Raw genomic sequence first — 13,938 nt, 5'->3', positions numbered from 1 at the left:
GATTCAATTTCCTCTCCAACAATGGAAATAAATTCTCACTCTCACCATGGATCACTTGAAGTCTCAGATGGACCACCACCCAATCCAAACAGCGCCAACACCAAAAAGCGCAACGGAAACAAAAAAAGAATTTTTTATCCGCCTTCAATCCCGCGCCCTTCCCCTCATCACCCGCTCCCCCAATTTTTTCCCTTTTTTTTTTTTTCGGACATCCCCTGACCAATAGGCGTGCGCCCACGCCCGACGTGCAGTGCCCTCGTCCCTCACCAAAAGTCTCTCCTCCAAACTCCACTCATCAACCCACAATGTTCAGACAAACCTTCCGCCAGGTCGCCAGACAATCCAGCAACGTTGTGAGAAGAAGCTACGCCACCGAGGCCTCCTCCTCCGACGCGTTGAAGTTGTCGCTTGCCCTTCCTCACCAAACCTTGTACTCCGAGTCGGAAGTGCAGCAGGTGAACGTGCCCTCCATCAACGGAGACTTGGGTATTTTGGCCAACCACATTCCTATTGTTGAGCAATTGAGACCCGGAATGTTGGAGATCATTTCCAAGGGCGGCGAGACCGAGCTGTACTTTGTCAGTGGAGGTATCGCTACTGTGCAGCCCGGCAACAAGTTGACCATTTCTGCCATTGAGGCGTTCAAGCCGGAGCAGTTCGACGCGGCTGAGATCAAGTCGTTGATTGCCGATGCTCAGAAGAGAGCTTCTTCTGCCGATGAGGTGGTTGCAGCCGAGGCCACCATTGAGTTGGAGGTTTTGGAGGTGTTGCAGCACGTTGCCAAGTAAGTACGCCCCAGGGTCATATAGATGGAAAATGGAATATTCGAGCCTTCGACGATTGTGTAGAGTTATGGGGAAAATGTGAAAAATGTAAAGTGAGAGAGGAAGAGTCCTTTTTTGGTGTAGAGATGGGCTATTCAATGACTTTGAGGGAGTAACGCAGTTGAGAGTGGATGGAATGTTCCAGATTATGATAGTTTTGGTGTATGAATGTAATGATTTACAGAGAGTAGATGTAGAGTTAGGTGTTCTGGGACTAGAACACTGAAAGGCCTGATTTTAGCATTTCAAGAAACACTTAGTAATTTGAGAATCATTTTGAGTGGTTCAAGAAACACTTTTAGTGATTCGAGGATATACTCTTAGTATACTTTCAGGAATAGGGAGATATACTTGTACTTGTGAAGGATAGAGATACACTTGTAAAAGAAGCACACTTACACAACCCTGAAACACTCTTCTGCGAACTTGAAGATACTGTTATTTAAAGAAACTTTTCCAGGATTTTGTGGATACCCTAGCTGGAACTGAGAGGTATTCTTTTAGGGAGATTGAGATACACTTGTAGTAACGTAGGGATACACAGAAACTCTCTAGTACTATCAGGGAAATACACTGGTGGACTTTATTATACACTAGTTAGAAGCTAAAAATATCATTTCATTGTTTGAAGTAATCTTTTCAGTAAATTAGAGATACTTTTTTAGGAAACAGAGATATTCTTGGTGAAGATAGACACACCAGTACGTTCTTAAAAACACTCGTGGAACTAGAAACACTCGTGTTGACCTCAATACATTAATTTATCATATCTAAGGACACTCTTTCATAATCGTGAAACACTCTCTTAGGAACTTAGGGTTTCACTTGTGGAACACAGACACTCTTTTAAAGCGAAACACTTTTTGTGCGTTAGATTAATTTGTGGGACTTGGATACACTAGTAGGGACATAATTTGTCTGGGGAATTGAGACACCCCTTGGAAACTAAGAGATACATAATTAGGAAGACAGAGATACACTAGTGGAAACAGAACGATCTCTTTCAAAAACTCGGAGATGCACTCTCGGGAGCTTCAAGATACGTTTTGAGAATTCTAAAAATTTTATTCTAGGACTTTAGAAATACACTAGTTTGAATTTACAGGCACTTTTTGAAGTAGTTGGAACTTTAAGCCACTTTTCAGGAAGTTGGGAATATTCTTATTCTAATATCACTTTGCAACCAACGTAACTTATATAAAAAACATTTTGAGTCTTGTCCTTATTGGAATCTTGCACTTGTATTTCATTAGTGATCAGAGCGCCCATAGCTGGAGTCTCCCAATCATGTTTTGCTTGACAGATAACCAGCAGGCGACTCGATATATACCAAAAGCAAACTCTCAATTTATGAAGCCCAATTAAATCGTTGGAGTCACTCTAATATTTTTTATTCAAGAAGTTCTTTATTGATAATTGAAGAAGAAAGAGTATGAGATAGTTCCAGAGTAGAGCAAAAATGAGCAATTGCGAGAAGAGGCACATCATACATGAATAAAAAATACGAATATGATCAATAAAAACGGTAGATCTTCGTCTCGAATTGCCTTTAGCGAGAGATACGTGCACTACAAAGTCCTTCGTGAAGCTTTTAAGGAGAAAAGAGAACCAAGTCAGGCTCTTGATCAAAACTTGAACGCCTCAATTGAGAAAACACTAAAGAAGATGTGTCTGATATATTCTTCAAGATAAAAAAAATTTCTCTCGATATTCAAGTATTCGATAGTTTGGAATCGCTCCAATACTTACAATTGGAAGAAGAGATCTCGCAATTTAGCCGCCGAACCTCAGAATTATTTTCAACAAATTAGGGCTCGAAGCTTGCAGTGGGGAAAAATACCAAGCAGTTTCTTGACTGATTTTCGGAAAAACTCTGTTTTTGCCGAGTCATTTCCGGAGACTTCCTCTCAGATCCGAGCCATTCCACCTTTGACCTGGCTAGACAATACATACAACACTAAACTGTCCAATTGATGTTCAAGACATTTGATACCAAAAGAGACTTTCCACGAATCAGTGCTAGTGGACCACTTGTAAAAACGCATGTTGAATTGATCAAGACACAGGCGCCTATCTATCAACAGAGATTGAGAAGCTACCAAGTAAAGGCGCAACTGCAAGATCTCAGAAATTTGGCGACGCTATGGGATGGGTATTTCTCTGATTCTATCAACCGTGCGCTAAGTTCGGGTGAGCGGTGCTTACTGGCATTAGCTGAATTCGACAAAGTCGTCACTACGGAAGGATATAGGATGAATGATGAGAAGGCACAGATTTTGATTGGGATTCGGACCAATTGTGATTTATTGACCTCCATCACTTCCACAATGAACGATAATTGTATGGAACTTTCTCAAGACGTGATTCCGAGCCTAAGAGGTTGCGATCAATTTCTTGAGTTTAGGGTATTCTTGTCAGACTCTATTAATGAGCTTTCGTCAACGTTATTTTTTACTCAGTCAGCTCTCACAAACATATCGGCTTCAATCGGTCCTTGTCGTCGCCACCCACAAGATCAGAAGGGTGAGGTTATGTTTTTTGCAGTTCTCGTGTTCGGGGGCAGTTTCATTTTCATGTGCTTATTGACGATTATCACCAAGTTCAAGTCAAGTCTGTGAACACCTTTGATTTTCAATTGCTGTGTTCTTGTGATAGAGGGATAGCACCCCGAAAATGAAACAGTTGATTTTACCAAAGCACTTTGATGAAGTCCGATTTAGTAGAGGTTTACGAGACTATAGTTAACGCGCCGTTGTTTCTAATCAGACCCTACTCTTGGCTATTGTTATAAGCATTGACAACTCATCAGAGAGAAGTGGAGCCATCTGTGGACTTAGATACACTCGAGGAAGATAGAGATAAATTTTGTGGAAAATAATTCTACCTTGTTGAAGATAGATATATTTTTGTCGAAGATAGAGATACACCTCTGGTAACTTAGAGTACACTTTTGGGAACTTAGAGTACTCGTGGAACTAGGGATACGCTAGAGGGACATCAATGCTTTAGGGTACCCTTTTTGTGACGAGCATTCACGTATTTCATCTGGATTGAATTAGCAGTATTGATTGCTGTAAAATCGGGTTCATTGTCTTGTACACCTTCTCAGATATAGTCCAGCATAATTGGTGCCGTACCTTGAAAATAGGAATCCTCCACAATTTCAGAAAATTCAACCTTAAAATGAATCACATCCATCTCTTCCCTAAAACTTTTATCCGTACCAACGCTTGTACTTTTAAACCAATAAGCGCCAGGACACAGAAACGGCCACGCTGCTCAGAATATCACCGTATCAAAATTGGCAAATATATAAAACAACCAAGAATTGAGCAATTGTAAAAACAATCCAGAATTGGCTTATCCACCACTCAACACCTCACCACCAAATACTACCACTACATCCACCACCAACCACGAAGCTTCCACAATCCAAACATTACAAAAAAAAAGAAATTCAATTCCGGAATATATAAAGGCCCCCGAATCCCCACATCTCTCCCCACATCCTCCAAAAATTTCTACCCATTCTTTCCTCGCAAAATTTTTCAGTCCCTCCCCCATACTACACATAAGCCCTATCAAAAGTACCATCCACCATAATCCACCGTTTTCCGCCAAAACACCACCAAAAATGTCGTTGACGGCCAAAGAGGCGTTCGCCAAACTCCCCCAGAAGTTGCACACGTTTTTCATCAAGCACCCGCCCCGCCCGCTCGCCCAGTACGCCACAACACCGTCCACAATCTCCGATCCACAAAAGAACCCGTTTTTGCCCAACAAAAACGAGGAAAGCGGCAAGTGGCATGCGGCCAAGTACTCGTTGAGAAGATCGGCCGATTTGTACAAGATGGCGCTGAAGTACGGGCTCGCAGAGCTCTTACCGCCCATTCCACACAAGAAGTTCCATGAGGAGAGATACAACGACAAGAAATGGATGCGCGGACTTCTTTTCCAGAAAAAGAGAAAGTGGGAGCGCGAGCTTCCTACCAAGTTGGAGCAGAGACGGGTGGCCATGGAGAATATGGATGAGACCATTCTTAAGGCTAGACCCGCATACAAGAAGCAGATTGCACGGAGAGAGGAGAAGAAGAGAACCTGGTTTTAGGTTTTTGTTTGGGGAGTGTGTTTGGAAGATGCTTTGTTGCTAGTGTTAGAGTAAAAGGATTCGTGCTAGTGTAGACCTACTTATTCGAAAGGGTGGATTCGGCTGTTATCCCTGTAAATATATGTATAGTGACGGCTGAACATGGAAATTAAATGCGATTTAGTGAGTAGACACCGGTGGAGTCTGTGAGAGATGGGGATGTGTCGTGTGACTGGTAGAGGAGAACATGTCGCTTTGCTTCTGCGACACCACCACTCTCATTTGGCCGTCTATTCTAGATTCTAGGTCTCTAGGGCTTTTAAGCCTTTAGGATTCTGCGATTATGAGGTGTAGACAATCGCCTTTTGTCTGTAGAGGTTATTCTAGTGATGACCTCCATTTATGGCCATATCCACCACAAAAAAGACCAAATCACTCAGAAAGGACCATATCATTTTCTCGTACCTTCGGATTGCCTAAAAACCCCGCTTCCCGCCCTTCTTGAACGGCTTCTTGCGGTCAGAAACAACCTTCCCCGGGCCAGCACCCGCGCCCTTGATACGCATGCTACTCTTCGCAAGCAAACCCTCAATATTGAGCTCGTCCGGAAGAATGATCTGCCGGATCTGGTTCCCGCGAATGTTCATGTATTGCATGAGCTGTGGATCCTGGTGTGGTTGAATAAGCTTGATGTTCTTCAACGACACGTTCATCAGCGGCGTGCACGAAAGAAGCTGCCCGTTGACGGACGTGCCGTTCTTGAGCTCGACGGTGACCGACTGGTTGGTTGCCGAGGGCAAGTTCATGAGGAAACGGACCAATTTCATTGTGGAGAAGCGGGATGTAATGAATGGGGATTGAGGGTGTGAGGATTGCAGTTTTGGGTGAAATTTTTGTTTCAGTACTGGTGGTGGTTGCTGAAGTTTCTGTTTTTGTGTAATTAGTGGTTCTACGTTGTCTATAGTAGGTATTGTAGTAGTAGTAGTAGTAGTAGTAGGAAAGGTAAAATTATTAGTAGAGATGGTAGATGAAATATGGGGTAAGAGGAGAAAAGAAAAAACAGTAGACATATTTTTTATGGAGAATTGGGGTTTTGGCTCTAGGCCCTTTCGTTTCTGTTTTGTGTTTGTGCATCAGTTCCGTACGAGGATCTGTTTTGGGTACTAATGGATCTTCCATCGAAGACTTTTCCTAGGGTCAGTGGAGAAGCAGTTTTGTGAATTCTATGAATTTATCAATTTTTTGAATTCTTATTATGCGTCTGATTCTTTTTGGCGGTGTCTTTTCATGCAAGTAGTGATGGTGATTGAAACCCGATGCTCTCAGTCAAACGCTTCAAAAAATAGACTTTTATAAAATTGAGTAAACTCCTTCCATCAGTTGAATGAAAGGAAAATAATGTTCATTGGCGGCAGAACAATACTACGACGACGTGAGTGGGGGCGCTGATTTAAATCTACACCACTTTCAGACATCAGTATGAAGAAAGACCAATTACTGACGATTATGAAAATAGACGTAATAATTATTGAATTCTGATTCGTTTTTATGTACTTTCGAAAAAATTTCTCTAGATCTACTCAATCTATAGCCCTGTAGTATACTATTTAAAATGACGCCCACAGCTTCTGCGGTCGTCATATCAAATTGCATCAATTTCTTCTAAAATAATTTCCCTCCGAAATCCCGCCAACAGCTCTTTTGAACCGTTACTGCTAATGTGTGTCTGCGAATGTGTATCCCTAATACTCTGTTTCTTCACTTTCCCAATACTCAACCACATTCAAATCGACCGAAACTAAAACTCACATACAAACCTTTCATCGCACCATTTTCCCAATTCTTCTCCAAAATCGCCCTCTTCTTAATCTTTTCTTCTCATATTTAATCTGCTAAATACTACCTGGCACTGCACAATACCACCCTCTAATACTACCATCTTTTCAAACACTAAACCCCATTAAATCCCCCCAAAACGCAAATTTCTCCGATCAAGCTGGATCAATATAAACCCCGCTTCCTGGAAATCCCCCCTATCCACTCCCGACCGCTCTGCTGCCCTGGTCGTCTCGAATTTCGCAAATCTACCAAAACTCAACTTTCACCAAAATCTCAACAACGACGCTGAAATTTCCCCCGTAAAGATGTCTGCTGCCCTCGACCCCTTACTTGCAATGCCGCCAGCAACTCGGTTTCTTCTTATCGTGTCTGTGGCCGTCTCGTTGGCGCTATCTACGAACGTGCTTTCACTAGACGCATTGACGTTCCTGCCATTGACGCAATTGATAAGGAATACGCCTTTTAAGATGAAGAGTATTGGCTCGCTGGCGCTATTAGTGGTTGCCAACGGTCACCGCTTCTTCACGGCGTTTTTCGTCGTGCAGGGCCTTAACCAAAGCGGCGTGAGTGTTCTCTTAAACATCTATAAGTTGTACTTCTTTTCGAACAACTTGGAGAACTCGCAGGGCCGCTTCCGCCGCAACTTCCCCGACTACGTGTGGTTTGTGTTGGTGTGCGGCTTTTTCTTGGTGGCCATCAATGTGTTGGTGGCGCCTCCGCTCTTTGCACTGTCGTTCCCGCACTCGCAGCTTCTGTCGAGCATCACGTTCATGTGGCTGCGGACGGCGATGAACGAGAACATCAAGTTTTTCGGGATCGTGCCCATCAAGGCGTACTACCTTCCGTTCTTCGACTTGGCCATTGCTGTTATGGGCGACAAGTGGAGCGCCTACGACTGCGTCGTGGGCATTCTTGCCGGGTACTTGTACGAGTGCATCCAGTCGGATACCTTGCCCATCTACAATTTGGTTCCTGGCGCTTACAACCACGGTCTCCACGACAACTCCAAGAAGGTGGGGTTCAACGTGACGCCGCGGGTGGTACAGTTCCTGCCCTCGATCTTTGATTTGGGTTATTTGAAAGCGCCCACTTTCTTGTACCGCATGCTCAAGTATCCGCTCAACACGTCCGAACGGACCACAGCATTTACCAAGAAACCTGTGGTGGGAGTTGCTGCAAGTTCTGGAGCCAGCAGTGGGTACCGAGCCACTGCGGCACGTTCTTCTGCATTTTCAGGCAAAGGACGCCGTCTTGGCGATTAGATGGCTCAATGAATGATGGCCACAACCGGAACGAGCATGGACTATTTATGATACAGTCAATCTAGGAATTCGCCATTGACAAATAACGACAAACAATCAAAATGCGCAGCCTTGCATGAGTTCATATCCAAATTATATTCACGGCGGCGCCAATGTACCCTAGATCCAACGCCAGATACGATAAGAAGACCAGCCAAACCGGACAAACGAAATATAAGAAACGTATAAAAAACGTACCTGGACAATTCTCATCGCTACCAACTCTTTCCTTTTTATTCAATTTTCTTTCTCTTTTTCTCTCATTTTTCAATTCTCCAACTATTTCGTCATTTCCAGCCGTCTGGCAGAACTGCATCCACACACCACAGTAATACCCTAACTAATTAGAGCCATCCCAACTCCAACCCCCATCAAACTACACCCACACAAAAGGAACAACGCTCACAACCAGTCCAAATTAGGCAATTGGCCACGTATACCACATCCCCGCCCCCAAAAACTATAAATACCCCCTGTTCCCCCCTGTGCCAACATGCCTAGGTCTCCCCTAATACAACCGACCAGATCACTTCTGGAAAGCGGAGAAAGGCGGTCCGTCTCAGAAGCGTCGCCCTCGCTCAAGGCGCGCGGCCTGCGGCTGAAGAAACTGCGCTCAAGACCGCCGCTCAAACGGTTGGCGTCCACAACGAACAAACTTGTGTTTTCGGTCGATGACGACATCCACGACAACTTGGACGAGGAGCCCGGCGAAGACGAGTCCCGGGAGAAGAAGTACTTCGAAGGATACAAGGACGCGTTGCGCGACCTCATCACACAACGGAAAAACAAGCTCATTGAGGCTTCGGGTGGACCTAGTCTTCCCGGCAGCAGCGCCGTCTCGGACTTGGACCTGGTGCTCAACCAGGCGGCGGCAGACACGCTTGAAGAGGAGAGATTGACGTCCGAGAGCCGCTTGGACCAGCAGAATACAGATGTAGACGACGTAGCTTCCGTAGACCTGAATAGCTCGCTGAAAACGATGGAGTCGCTCGACCTCAAGGCGCGGCAGGAGGCCATCAACTCGACGCACCCGTTCGGTATCAAGATCTGGAAGCCCTCTGTGTATAAAAAGATCCGGTCGGTCGCTGCACGGGCTGAGGAAGATATCCACGATTACGACCCCAAAAAACCTACCGGCCCGATCTACTTCGGCATCCACCTCACCAACTTCTTGTGGAGCTGCACAGTGGGCTTGTTTCTCTTCGTCATTTGCTTGTTGGGCGCTGCGGCGGTATTCGTATTCACCGGGTTCGCATGGCACAAGTCTCTGCGGCCATACGTGCGTCTTCTCTACCAATTGGGCAAGTACTGGTTCCATCCGTTCGGCAAGTTTGTGCTCCTCAACAAGGACGAGAACTACCTCGATGAGGATGAGATGGATGGCAGATCCATCTCGGAGTTTCACCAATGGAGATTGGAGGAGGAAGGCCGGTTGTTCTTCGCCCCTCCGCGCCGTATGACCAACAGTGCAGACTCCAAGCCTCTTTTGAAGGATCACAAGGGACGCCCCTGGAGAGAAGCGTATGCTGCTTTGGGTGAGGGCCAGAGTACTGGCGACCCAGCCCTCATGGAAGACAACGGCGCTGTAGACGATGACGATAACGACAACAACGACATCAAGGTGCGTTTTTTCGGAAGAGGACGTTGGTCTTTGGGAAGAATCTTGTTCTATTTGTTCTTCTACGGGATCTTGCAGCCTATTCTGTACACAATCGCCGCAATCTGTTGGTTGTTTGTCTTTACCATTCCAATGTTCAACTTGAACTCTATTTTGTGCGACCATTTGCGAAGAAGACCCTTGGCGCTTTACTTTGAGCAGGAGAAGGAGTACTACAAAAAAATTAGCGACCCGAAACAGAAAAAGAAGTTGCGGAACCAGTCCATCATTCTCTGCACATATAGATGTTGTGGGTTGCATTACTACAAGTACACCCTTGGCGGTACCAACATTTTCTTCATCAATTTGCTTCTGGTGGTCGCATTTGTGATCCTGGACTACTACATTTTGAAAGAGGTCTTGGACTTGAAAGAGTGGTACACGGATTCCTCGTTCTTGTTCTGCGGCTGTTTGTTCTCTATCATTCCTTTGGCTTACTTCATCGGTCAAGCCGTTGCTTCCATTTCGGCGCAGTCTTCAATGGGAGTCGGTGCTGTCATCAACGCCTTCTTCTCAACGGTCGTCGAGATTTTCTTGTATTGTGTGGCCTTGAACCAGTCGAAAGGAAAGTTGGTGGAAGGATCGATGATTGGATCCATTTTGGGAGGTGTTCTTCTCCTTCCCGGTCTCTCGATGTGCGGCGGTGCCTTGAAACGGAAAACGCAACGGTACAACCCAAGATCCGCCGGTGTATCATCCACAATGTTGCTTTTTGCGATGGTGACGATGTTCACGCCTTCCTTGTTCTACCAGTTGTATGGCTCATACGAACTCAGATGTAAGGATTGCGTCTACAAGGCTCATGGCAAGAGCGAGGGCTGCACCACCTGTCAATTCATTCAGCCTTCGCTTGTTCTCGACAAATTGTACTACCAAGTGCTTCGCCCATACTCGTTGTTTGTGGCAATTGCTTTGTTTGTTGCATACATCGTTGGTCTTTATTTCACTTTGAAGACACACGCGTCTTTGATCTGGGCTACGAATTCCCACGAGTTGGCAGCGGCACAAACCAGGAAAGACAACTACATCCGCTCTCCCAGTGTGATCAGCCTCGATGTCGCCTATAAGGCAGGACGTGCTGGTAGAACTTGCGAGGAGCAGCCTCAAACTGATACTCCCTTACGCCCTGGATCTGGCGCCATGACTCCAACGACAAGACAGGACCTTAAGAAATTACCTCTGACGTCTAAGAACTTGGGAGTGCCCCGTAATAACTCCATTACCAAATCCAAGGACGAATATGGTATGGAGGATGAGGCTGATGGCGGCCACGATGCGCCTAATTGGTCCAATACACAATCGTATGTGATTCTTCTTGGCGCCACGTTGCTTTATGCGATCATTGCGGAGATCTTGGTCAACAATGTGGACGCTGTGCTTTCTCATTACCCCATCAATCCCAAATTTCTCGGTTTGACTGTGTTCGCCTTGGTGCCCAACACCACCGAATTCGTCAACGCCATATCATTTGCAGTGGGCGGAAACGTTGCGTTATCGATGGAAATCGGTAGTGCGTACGCCTTGCAGGTTGTTTTAATTCAAATCCCATCCTTGGTGGTCTACTCCATCTACAAAAACTTCGAGTCTGTCGACTCCATCTTCTCCCTTATCTTTCCTCGGTGGGACGTGGTGGCCACCTTGGTATCGATCTATCTCTTCACGTACATCTACGCCGAGGGCAAGTCCAACTATTTCAAGGGTGTCATTTTGATATTGATCTACATTGTTGTTTTGGTTGGCTTTTACTTGGACGACGTTGTTGCGGCATTGGAACCCAGTCTGAGCGCCGACTTTTTAGCTCGTATCTTGTCAAAATAAGATCGAAGCAGATCTTTTAATATACGCAAATTCACTTTTTTCGAATCGTTTCTGTAGAAGTCACACTAGGAAATAGATTTCGGTAAGTATTAATAATAATACTAATACAGAAGTAATTTCTATAATAGTAGATTGCAAAAGATATAAGTATCATAACATGTATTGATTTGGGGCATGAAATATCGTAGCACTAATTCTATAAAAAAACGCCTGGGCCGGGTTCTTAGTTCTCGATCAAGTAAACTCTGGACTCCCATGGACCCAAAGTCGACTCCTTAACGTCGTTCTCGTTGGCAAGAATGAGGGTGGCCTTGCCCTCGAAGTCGGCCTCGAAAGGCACAGCCTCGTTGGTGAAGTTCATGACGGCGTAAGCTTTGTGGCTGCCAGCAGTCTTAACAATGGTGAAGGTCTTCTCGTTGTCGAAGTCCAAGATCTCGAACTTACCGTAGATGAAAAGATCCTTGTACTCCTTTCTGACCTGCAAGGCCTTCTTGTAGAAGTTGTACAACGAGTCTGGGTCGTTGACTTGAGAGGCGGCGTTGATCTCCTCGAAGTTGTCGTTGGTTCTCATCCATGGCTTGCCAGTGGAGAAACCACCGTTGGCAGAGCTGTCCCATTGCACTGGGGTTCTGGCGTGGTCTCTGGCCAACAAGTTGATGTTGTCCATCAAGGTGTCCAAGTCCTTCTCGCCGTTGACTCTGACGTACTCCTTGTAGTAGTTGACGGTGTTGATGTCCAAGTACTCGGAGATGTCCCAGGATCTTGGCACGTTGACCATACCGAGCTCTTGACCCTGGTAGATGAACACAGTACCGGTCAAGATGGTGAGCATGGTGGCCAACAACTTACCACTCTTGACTCTCCACTTGGAGCTGGAGTCACCGAAACGGGAAATACATCTTGGCTGGTCGTGGTTCTCCAAGTAGCAGGTGGCCCAGGCGTCGGTGCCCTCGGCGAAGGCGCTCATGGTCTGGATGGCCTTCTTGAGGTCAGGCAACTTGTAGCCCTTGTAACGGAATCTGTCCTCGACTTGGCAGCCGACCTCGACCACGTCGAACAAGAACATCATGTTCATCTCCTTCTCGGCGGCGCTGACGTACTTCAAGGCGTCCTCGCGCGAGGAGTGGCCCACCTCACCGACGGTCATGACGTCGTACTTGGAGGTGACCTGGGCAAACATCTCCTTGTGGAACTCGTGGATTCTTGGACCGCCCTGGTGGTACAACTTACATGGCTGGTAGTCCAACTCGGCGTAGACGATTGGGGCGTCGGGGAACGATTGCACCTTGGAGTACATGCCGGCGGTGTCGATTCTGAAACCGTCGACACCCTTCTCGAACCAGAAGCTCAAGGCGCTCTTGTAGATGGCCTTTCTGGTCTCCTCGTTCTCCCAGTTCAAGTCGGGCTGCGACTCGGCGAAAAGATGCAAGTAGTACTCGTCGGTGGCCTCGTCGTACTTCCAAGCAGAGCCGGAGAAGTAAGAGCCCCAGTTGTTAGGAGGCTGTCTGTTGCCCTCGGCGTCGTATCTGGGCTTCTTCCAGATGTACCAGTCTCTCTTAGGGTCGTCCTTGGAGGATCTAGACTCCTTGAACCATTGATGTTGGTCGGAGGTGTGGTTGATGACCAAGTCCAAGATCAACTTCATGCCGCGGTCGTGGCACTCCTTGATCAACTGGTCCATGTCCTCCATGGTACCATACTTGGGGTACACGGACTCGTAGTCGGAGATATCGTATCCCATGTCGTCTTGAGGGGAGTCGTAGGCTGGAGACAACCAGATGACGTCAATGCCCAAGTTCTTGACGTAGTCCAACGTGGAGATGATACCGGGGATGTCACCAACACCGTCTCCGTTGGAGTCCTTGTAGGAGGCAGGCCAGATTTGGTAGACGGAGGCGTCTTTCCACCAGGTTTGAGTGTAGGTCATTTTGTGTGGGTGTATTATGTGTGTTCAGGTAAACGGAGGCAAAGACACGCGGGTTAGGGGTGTTCTTTGGGATCCAAGTACGACTGTGGAGATGTGATGGAATGAGAGAAAAAAAACCGGTAGCTGGTGGTGTCTTTATATACCCTGTGGATGAAAAAAAAAGAGTACAGATTGCGGGGCAGTGGTACCCCAGATTTGGTAGGGCCACCTGGGGTGCGCGTCTGCAGTCTTTGAGTTAATGCGAGAAATGTTCCGAGCGAGATGATATTCCGATGGAGCTTGCTTGGCTCGCAAAGATTGTTTTTGCGAGCGCCCGGGCCGCCCAGCATTGCTGCAAACGGCAGCGCTGCGCGTTCCTTTTGCTTGTTTCGTTGTTTCCCGTTTGTGTTACCGTTTATTTCAAGTATGGGCCACCCCTCTGGAAGTCACAGATTTTCCGGGGCCAACTTTGAGATGCGCATCGGCTCCTGCAGGGTGGCCGGCGC

The 13,938-nt window shown here is 46.5% G+C and overlaps 7 protein-coding genes across 7 annotated transcripts; 5 read left to right on the top strand and 2 right to left on the bottom strand.

Moving 5' to 3' along the window:
- Positions 1-305: 305 nt before the first annotated feature.
- Positions 306-788, top strand: PUMCH_004799 (uncharacterized protein; the record flags this gene model as incomplete). Its single annotated transcript, XM_063023720.1, has 1 exon — positions 306-788. The coding sequence occupies one exon, from the start codon at positions 306-308 to the stop codon at positions 786-788; it is 483 nt and encodes a 160-aa protein (XP_062879790.1).
- A 2,009-nt stretch (positions 789-2,797) lies between these two features.
- On the top strand, positions 2,798-3,442 carry PUMCH_004798 (uncharacterized protein; the record flags this gene model as incomplete). The annotated part of the gene is made up of 1 exon (XM_063023719.1): positions 2,798-3,442. One exon carries the CDS (start codon positions 2,798-2,800, stop codon positions 3,440-3,442), a length of 645 nt encoding a protein of 214 aa, XP_062879789.1.
- A 1,016-nt stretch (positions 3,443-4,458) lies between these two features.
- PUMCH_004797 (uncharacterized protein) lies at positions 4,459-4,932 on the top strand (the record flags this gene model as incomplete). The annotated part of the gene is made up of 1 exon (XM_063023718.1): positions 4,459-4,932. The coding sequence occupies one exon, from the start codon at positions 4,459-4,461 to the stop codon at positions 4,930-4,932; it is 474 nt and encodes a 157-aa protein (XP_062879788.1).
- A 455-nt stretch (positions 4,933-5,387) lies between these two features.
- PUMCH_004796 (uncharacterized protein) lies at positions 5,388-5,981 on the bottom strand (the record flags this gene model as incomplete). The annotated part of the gene is made up of 1 exon (XM_063023717.1): positions 5,388-5,981. The coding sequence occupies one exon, from the start codon at positions 5,979-5,981 to the stop codon at positions 5,388-5,390; it is 594 nt and encodes a 197-aa protein (XP_062879787.1).
- Positions 5,982-7,055: 1,074 nt separating this feature from the next.
- On the top strand, positions 7,056-8,012 carry PUMCH_004795 (uncharacterized protein; the record flags this gene model as incomplete). Its single annotated transcript, XM_063023716.1, has 1 exon — positions 7,056-8,012. The coding sequence occupies one exon, from the start codon at positions 7,056-7,058 to the stop codon at positions 8,010-8,012; it is 957 nt and encodes a 318-aa protein (XP_062879786.1).
- A 532-nt stretch (positions 8,013-8,544) lies between these two features.
- On the top strand, positions 8,545-11,526 carry PUMCH_004794 (uncharacterized protein; the record flags this gene model as incomplete). Its single annotated transcript, XM_063023715.1, has 1 exon — positions 8,545-11,526. One exon carries the CDS (start codon positions 8,545-8,547, stop codon positions 11,524-11,526), a length of 2,982 nt encoding a protein of 993 aa, XP_062879785.1.
- Positions 11,527-11,749: 223 nt separating this feature from the next.
- PUMCH_004793 (uncharacterized protein) lies at positions 11,750-13,453 on the bottom strand (the record flags this gene model as incomplete). Its single annotated transcript, XM_063023714.1, has 1 exon — positions 11,750-13,453. The coding sequence occupies one exon, from the start codon at positions 13,451-13,453 to the stop codon at positions 11,750-11,752; it is 1,704 nt and encodes a 567-aa protein (XP_062879784.1).
- Positions 13,454-13,938: the final 485 nt, after the last annotated feature.

This window comes from Australozyma saopauloensis, chromosome 6 (assembly GCF_035610405.1).
Source record: "Australozyma saopauloensis chromosome 6, complete sequence".
In the NCBI taxonomy this organism is placed as follows: domain Eukaryota; kingdom Fungi; phylum Ascomycota; class Pichiomycetes; order Serinales; family Metschnikowiaceae; genus Australozyma; species Australozyma saopauloensis.
Note: the sequence above shows the minus strand (reverse complement) of the source record. Positions and strands in the feature narration are given on the sequence as shown.